This window comes from Condylura cristata, unplaced genomic scaffold (genome assembly GCF_000260355.1).
Source record: "Condylura cristata isolate star-nosed mole 26May11 unplaced genomic scaffold, ConCri1.0 scaffold00006, whole genome shotgun sequence".
Lineage (NCBI taxonomy): Eukaryota > Metazoa > Chordata > Mammalia > Eulipotyphla > Talpidae > Condylura > Condylura cristata.
This window is the reverse complement of record NW_004567107.1, coordinates 5,631,666-5,639,068: the sequence shown is the minus strand read 5'-3', so window position 1 is coordinate 5,639,068 and position 7,403 is coordinate 5,631,666. Positions and strand designations below refer to the sequence as shown.

General features: G+C 62.5%; 1 protein-coding gene across 1 annotated transcript in view; it reads left to right on the top strand.

Annotated features, from left to right (window-relative positions):
* Positions 1-7,403, top strand: part of MVB12B (multivesicular body subunit 12B) — a 99,247-nt gene that overhangs the window by 35,136 nt on the left and 56,708 nt on the right. Inside the window, exon 4 of the mRNA XM_004677326.2 lies at positions 2,772-2,866. Coding sequence (XP_004677383.1) covers positions 2,772-2,866 — 95 coding nt within the window. The remainder of the gene's footprint in view (positions 1-2,771; positions 2,867-7,403) is intronic.

Here is a 7,403-nt window from a genome sequence, read left to right as displayed (position 1 = left end):
GCCTCTCCCCGTTTCCCCACCTTCCCACAGGCTGGCAATCTTTTAAAATTGTAGATTGGATCTGGTCACGCCTCTGTCTAAAAGTGCCTCAGGATCAAGTCCCAACTTGTGGGGGGCCTGCTGTGGGCTCTGACCCCTCAGCCCTCTGCCTCCTGCACCCACACCCTTCCTCTGCCCCAACCTCCTTAGGAGACCACCCCCAGAACCTGGAGGCATCATGCTGCAGCCCTCTGACCCTGCCATCTTCACTTCACCCAGTGCCACCTCCTCCAGGAAGCCTTCCAGAGAACCCCTGCAGAGCACTTTCACCTTCCTGCTTTCCACTGGTCGCATTTATAAAAGTTGCTCCTGGAACCTCACAGCTGTTTTTACGCTCCCCTGCTGCAGGGGTCCTGCGTGCCCTGGCTGAGCCCCCACGGGACTGTGTTGACTCGTGTTAGACACTCACTAGGCTGAACTTTGCCCACCGGTGGTGCAGCCGACCCCATCTCTCTCCCTTACCTCCTGGCTCGCCCTTTCCTGTGATCCTGGTCCCTGACTTCTGTTCTGTTAAGGCTTCATATCCCCATGAGCCCCCCTGTGCTTCCAGCCCTGAAGTCACTGTGCAATGCACCACACAGCTGTTTTGTGCTCTCACTTAAGTGGATGCACCTTTTCAGGCCTTCCAAAGCTTAGCGGTGTAAGGGTGTGGCCTAATACCTAATTCCTCCCTGCCCCTCCCCAGCCCGGCTCCTGGGTCTCCCACTGGTACAGGATGCAGCAGAAGCTTCTGCCCCAGGTGGGCTTCACAGGTTTGCTCCAGCCGGCCCAGCCGGTGCTCACCGGGCGGGTGCTGCTGTGGTGCTCTGCCCGCCCCCCATCTGGGAGCTCCTGGGTTCTGCTTTCATTCCGCACTGGGCCCCACACGTCACACAGCCGGCTGTGCCCCGCAGGGCACGTGAGGGCCCTGCCCACCGGGGGCTGGCGCCTGGCGGCGAGCTCTGCCGGTCACCTGTCATCATTTAAGCTCTGCTCAACCGCAGCCGCAGCCGATAATTCACTCTTGTGTTTTCTCAGCTTCACTGACTGAGGGCTGTGGTCAGAGCATTGATCAACGGCTTAAAGCCCTCCCGCAGCTGCCCCTTGCCTCGGGCCGCCCACACCTGGCCCATCTTCAGAGGTTCTGCGAGCCGGTCCCGGGCCAGGCCGGGGCGGGGCGGGGTGAGTCTGCAGGCCGAGCAAGCCCTGGGACTCTGGTGCCCCCGCCTCGGCCTGTGGGCGGAGCAGAGCTCGGGACCTGCCTTCCTGGGGCATAAAACCCAGCCTCTCCCGACCCCCCACGCCCGGCTCAGGCCACTCCCCTTCCAGCTTCGTCCTGTGCGCCTTACCCCGGGGGCCCCCTTACCCGGTGAGTCCCCCTTACCCGGTAAGTCCCCCTTACCCGGGGGCCCCCTTACCCGGTGAGTCCCCATTACCCACGGGCCCCTTACCCGGTGGCCCCCTTACCCGGTGAGTCCCCCTTACCCAGTGAGTCCCCCTTACCCGGGGGCCCCCTTACCCGGTGAGTCCCCCTTACCCGGTGAGTCCCCCTTACCCGGTGGGTCCCCTTACCCGGTGGGTCCCCTTACTCGGGGGCCCCCTAACCCTGTACCACGTGTCCCGGGAAGCGTCACCAGCCGCCCGCGTGGTTGCTGCCGTCGATGGCCCTCTGGGCCCATGTCAGGCTGCAGGGCGGCTTCCTCCCCTCCCCGCCCCCCAGGGCCCAGCTCCTGAAGGCGCTCAGCTCTTGGCTTTGTCGGTGCTGGTGATGACCCCGCTCGCCATGAGCACCCCACCACCCGTGGCGCCCGAGGCCTGGAGGTGGCCTGTGCCCCGCGGTGGTGCCCATGGCTGCCCTCGACCCTCTCTGCCCCCCGGCAAGCCGCACGCCTTTCCGGCCCTGGGCTCGTGCGGCCCCGGAGACCTGCTCACTCCGGTTCTGAGGGGACAGACTGCCTAGGAGGCCGCCCCCAGGAGCTGGCCGCACAAGGGCCGCTCTGGAAGTGGCGCTTGCGGTGAAAAGGGGGCGCCGTAAACTCCGCTTCTCTGCGCGCCCAGAGCTCGCGCCCTCGGCCCCTCCCCGGCTGGAGACAGCAGCGCTGGCGCCTGACCCTCCACGCCAACCCTGCCACGCGGCGAGCCGCTCTACATTGCTCCCCGCCGACCCCCGAGTGTTGGGTGCCCCGGCCCCCCCTTCTCTGACTCTGGTGCTCTGCAGGCCTCGCTCGCATCAGTGGCTACACCTGCCCCGTAAAAGACCTCCCAGGCCTGAGGCAGGGCTTCCTGAGCACCTGTGTGCCACGGCCCCTCCCCCCAGCAATCAGGCTGTGCCCTTCTGATCGCCATCAGCTCCTGGACTCACCTGGCCGTAGCACCTCAGATGCTGCCCGTGCTGCTGGCCTTTCCAGGGCCAGGGCAAGAGGCCAGGCCAGGGCCGGTCAGGCCCGCCTGGGGATTTGGCCCTGCTAGTGTGTCATGCCCAGCGGGCACAGAGTCCGCTGCCCCCCACCCCCCGCCCCCCTCGGAGCACCTTGGATGTGCCCACAGGCTTGGGAAATCCTTCCCTTAGGTTGCCCTCCACGGGCTGGGAAAAGGTGGCCGCTGAGGCCTGGAAACCTCGGACTCCTCGGGACAGACTGGAGGCCGGGGGAGGGGCCCTTGGTGGTGGCCGACGGTGGCCCACGGTGGCCGAGCTGCCTGAGCCTTGGGGACGGCCCGGGCCCCTGAACGCCTTTCTCTCCTGTCTCTCTCAGGCACATCTCCCTTACGCTCCCCGCTACCTTCCGAGGCCGGAGCAGCACCCGCGCGGACTACGAGTACCAGCATTCCAACCTGTACGCGATATCAGGTACGCGAGCCCCCCGGCACGGCGCCCCAACCCTCGCTCCCTGGCCCCCCGCCTGCCCCCCACTTCTCCCAGCCGGGGGTCTGGTGCCACCGCAGCACTCCGGGAAGGGCAACTCCGGGAAGGGCCCGTGACTCGGTGTGTTTTGAAACTAATGATGAAAAACTGTGTGTGGATTTCACAAGCGTAAAGGGAGGCTTCCAGAGAATAGTCTCGGGATTGTTCACCTGCCAGACACCCCGGGCAGGCTTCCCGAGGGCCGCGGGGCCGCCCGCCGCGTCCGGCTCTGTCCTCACCTCTCATTTCTCAAAGCCCCGTCTGTGGCCAGGAGGTACCCCGACGGCCCCCCACATGGTCCCCGTTGAATGCGTCTGTGCTTTCCGAGCTCGGCCTTGAAATTGATAGCATTGCCTGGGCAGGAACTTCATCAGTCCTGGTTTTCCTGCTCACTTTTTCCCAGGGAGGGGAAACCTTACAAGCCTTATTAAAGAATTGAGATTCATTAGGTGCCTGGCAGTGCAGGTGACTTTCGCTAAGAGCCGAGGAAACCCACAAGCTCGCCCCTGATTATTCCAGACCTCCAGTCAGGGGTGTCTGTGCGTGAGGGGAAGTGGCAAATCGGTGCCACTTACCAGCACACCCTCTTAACGCTGAGTGACACTTCGAACACGGGAACATGGCATTCATTCATGTACCATAATGGATCGGTTATTTCAAAGGTAATCTTTTTTTCTAAAAATTGCAACTTCGGGTTACTAAATAGATGAAATAGAACAATGGCATAATTCGTGTCAGTATTAGTTTCTCGTGCTGTGATCACGCCCTGATAGGCGTAGAAGTATAAGCAAAAGCCAGTCGCGCTGTTTCCGGTGGCACTCCTGGGGGGGACGCCAGGGCGGGGTACCGCAGCCCCGCCCCCGCAGCCCTGCCCCGCCCAGAGCTGGGTCCCAGGGGTGGCTGGAGCATGCTCTCTCCAAACCGCACCCCAGGGGAGCGCCTCTTCTGTGCCAGGGCTGTTTTAGCAGAGCTGAGCATACCCCGTGTGGAAAGGTGACCTATTGTGTAGAAACACTGAACATTTCCCCAGATGCTTAGGCCAAGTGGCGCAAAACAGGTTTGTGGGATTCAGCAGGGCGGCCCTCTCCAGAGGCACATTAGGAAGACGCCATCAAAGCGGAGGACTTTTCCCTCCAGCTTGGAAATCTTTTCATCCAGCGCTGGCTCCCCCCTCCCCGGGGCGCTTGATGGCTTCCCCAGCTGTGGGCCTTCTGCAGGAGAGGCCCTCGGGCAGCGTCTGCTGGCGTTGGTGGAGCATTCCCCACGAGGCCCCTGGACCACTGCTTCCTCGCCCTGCGGCTTTGATGAGGTGTTGTCTGGGCTCATTTCAGCTGTTGCTGAGCAGGCCTGAGGTAACAGCCTCAAGACACAGGGGAAGCCGTTCAGAAACTTCCTGTTACATTTATGTAAGCAGCAGTCAAGTGGAGTTCATCTTCCAAACGGGCGATTGAGGCTGCAGCCCGCAGCAGCAGGCTGCTCGGGCCTCCTGGCACCAAATTGCTCCACGAGCGTCCAGGGCTGCTTTGTTGTGATGCTGCCAGGAAGACCCTGCAGGCCCGGCTGGCTCCGCGGCCTGCAAGCTCAGCAGTGGGCAACCGAGGCGCGGCTGGGAATCCTGCCCGCCCGCCTGCCGGTGAGCCATTCTGGCTGGAGGGGAGCAGAGTCCACCCCTCGCCCGGCCTCCACGTACCAGCAGCCTCTGGCAATGGTGGCAAATCTCAGTTTGGCATTGTGAGGTTAAAGCTTCAGTGGTTTGTTCCAAAAACAGTTGGGGCAAATTGCACCCTGGGCCCCAGCCCAGTGCCCGGCACCCCGTAGCTGGAGCGCTGTGGTGATGAGAGGGATCCCCAGCCCTGCGCCTCGCACACGGGCTCCAGTAATGCGCGCCTGCACACAGCCGCAACCCTGGGCACGCGCCTGCCCGCTCGGCCACCCCTGTGCTCGTCCACGCCGCCCCGGGCTGCAGACCCCTCAGAGGCGTGTGTTTCCAAATGGGGTGATGAGGACTTGGATGACCAGCCCTCTGTAATTCTGTACGCATGGCTGTTACAGTAAGGTTTATTTTTAAGTGTTTTCCTATGTCCCTTCCCCTGGCTCTTTCACTGAGCCAGCTCTCTGCCACGTCCGCAGAGAGCGCTGCTCTCAGTCCCTGGAGAACCAGTGATGCTGGTGCAACTCTGTCCAGGGCCCATGGGGCCGGGGGGGGACATTCACCCCGGGGCTGCCTTGCCTAGGAATGCGCTCTATGGGGGGGGCACACGCGCCCGCACATTCCCCGCCAGGACGTGCCCTGCGCTGGGGCCACCACCTCCCACCAGCCTGTGCCATCTCGGAGGCTCAGCGGGCGCTGTGCTTGCAGGTGCACCTGGCCCTGGGGACTGGGAACCGGGCCGCCATCCGCCGCCACTGTCCACTGCTCTGCGCAGCTGGACACTGCTCTGCCTCTGGCACAGGGGTGGGGCGGGGAGGGGAAAGGCCCCTGGCTCTGGGCCCTGCACCCTCAGGGCTGTATGGTGAGAAGCACCGCCGCCGGCACCTTCCCTCTCCCAGGCATTTCTTCTGGAAAATACTTAACAGATGTGCAGAAAGATTTTTCCACAAGGATGGGCACTTGCTGCTTTTTCAAAAACACTGCAAAACGAGGGGTCGGAGAGGGAGTGACTTGCCTGAATGTCCAGGCCCAAAGCTAAAGTGTAGGGGTGCAACAGCCTTTTCAAGATCAAGAAATCGTTTAGATAAAAGATGTGTGTGCAAGTAAAGTGAAAAACCAAAACCATGCTAGGCCAGAACGTGCACGCCGATTTCATGTAAACTCCACAGCTGGAGGCGGGGAGCCCACGCCAGGGCCGCAGGGGCTTCCGCCCGACTTCTCACTAATTTCTTTCGCTGCTCTGGGGTGACCCCGCTCGCTGTGATCGCCTGTGCTGCTTCTGTCATGAGAACGGTGCGGCCCCGAGTTAACTGGACGTGGCCTGGGGAGCCGTGCTGGCCGCAAGGGCCCCAGCCTGCCAGGTGCTCACTGGCCTCCCTCATATCGTGCTTCCGAGCTCTGGAAATCACCTCAGGCCACAGAGCAACTGTTGTCTTAGTGTCTCCTTCTGGGGATGTGATTTTCCCCGTGGTCCAGCCCCTAAGCCTTCTGTCCGAGGAGGCCACTCGCCACAGTCCTCACAGCTCTCCGGCAGGTGTGCGCCCTGGTCACATGCCCGAGGGCCTGCGAGTGGCTGTCCTTGACTAAGAGACGCCGGCATGATGGTGCCTCTGCCCTGTGTGAGGTGGGGTCGCCAGCCCGGCCCAGACCACGCCCCACCCACGGCCTAGCAAGCTCAGGGTGGTTTTAATATGTTCGAATCACTGAAAAGTATAAAGTGAGTAAGATTTAGTGGTGTGTGAATCACATGAAAGTCAAACTCGAGCGCTCATAAGCCACATTTTCCTGGATAACCACACTGTGCCTATGCACATGGCCGTGACCCGCAGGGCAGGACCCCGCTGGACAGAGACTGCGTGGCCCAGCCAGCTGTCCTCGGAGGTGTGGGTGCCCGTTGTTAGCCATCTTGCTTGAAATGCAGCTTCTAAAAAGCCCTTTTGATGTTGTGTTTGCTTTTGCTAAGTGGTGAGTCACCCTCCCCCACCCCCCGTGACTCCTCGGGGTGCCGGGTGGGAATGTGCCCCCTTTGAGGTGGCTGGGTCTTAGCTCCGGGCCTGGGAGCTCTGTTGATTTCTCTGGCTTCCACCACCCCCACCCCCGAGTTTCCTGGTCAGACCCCCTGTGGCTGCTGGTTTTCTCTGACCACAGCTCACCTCCTGGGCAGTCATGTGCTCCGCGCCTGGCAGAGGTGCCCTGCCTCTCTTGGTTTTTTGGATTTTTCTTTTTAGCTGTATGAAATCTGACCGGTTCCAGAAAGAGAGCAGGCTGCCCCAAACATACAAGTAGACGGCGACAGTGCGCGTGGACAGAGCGGGCTGGGAGAAGCCGCAGCGGGCGAGGCTTCGCGCCACGGGGTCTGGATTTGGTTCTGAGTCAGGCCGGTCCCGGAACAAACAGAGAAGATGGGGAAAAGCCGGCTACGGGCAGCGCCCAGGGCCCCTCCCTGCACGCCTGGCCCTCGGGAGGCCGCAGGGTGCGGGGGCCACAGGGCAGCTCTCTCCAGCGGGCGCGCCCAGGCCAGCGGTGCCAGCGGCTGGGGCTCTTGTCTGCCATCGCGCGCCCGAGGGTTTGGAGTCCCCGGTGCCCGCTGAGATGGGCTCCCGGCCTCCTGCCCGGCCCGAGCGACACACCTGAGCCCAAGGCTGCCTGGACCGGGCGCAGCGCGGCCCACGGGTGCCCGGTGGCTCGTCCTCGCCTGGAAATGGCTCTAGTGTGTCTCGTGGCAGGTTCTACAGAGCAGGGGCCGCCGGAACGGGAAACAGCGCTGGTGCTAGTCTGCGTTTGGTGGCTGTAAACGGATTTATATGTCCGTGTGCAACATTGTTGCCAAAG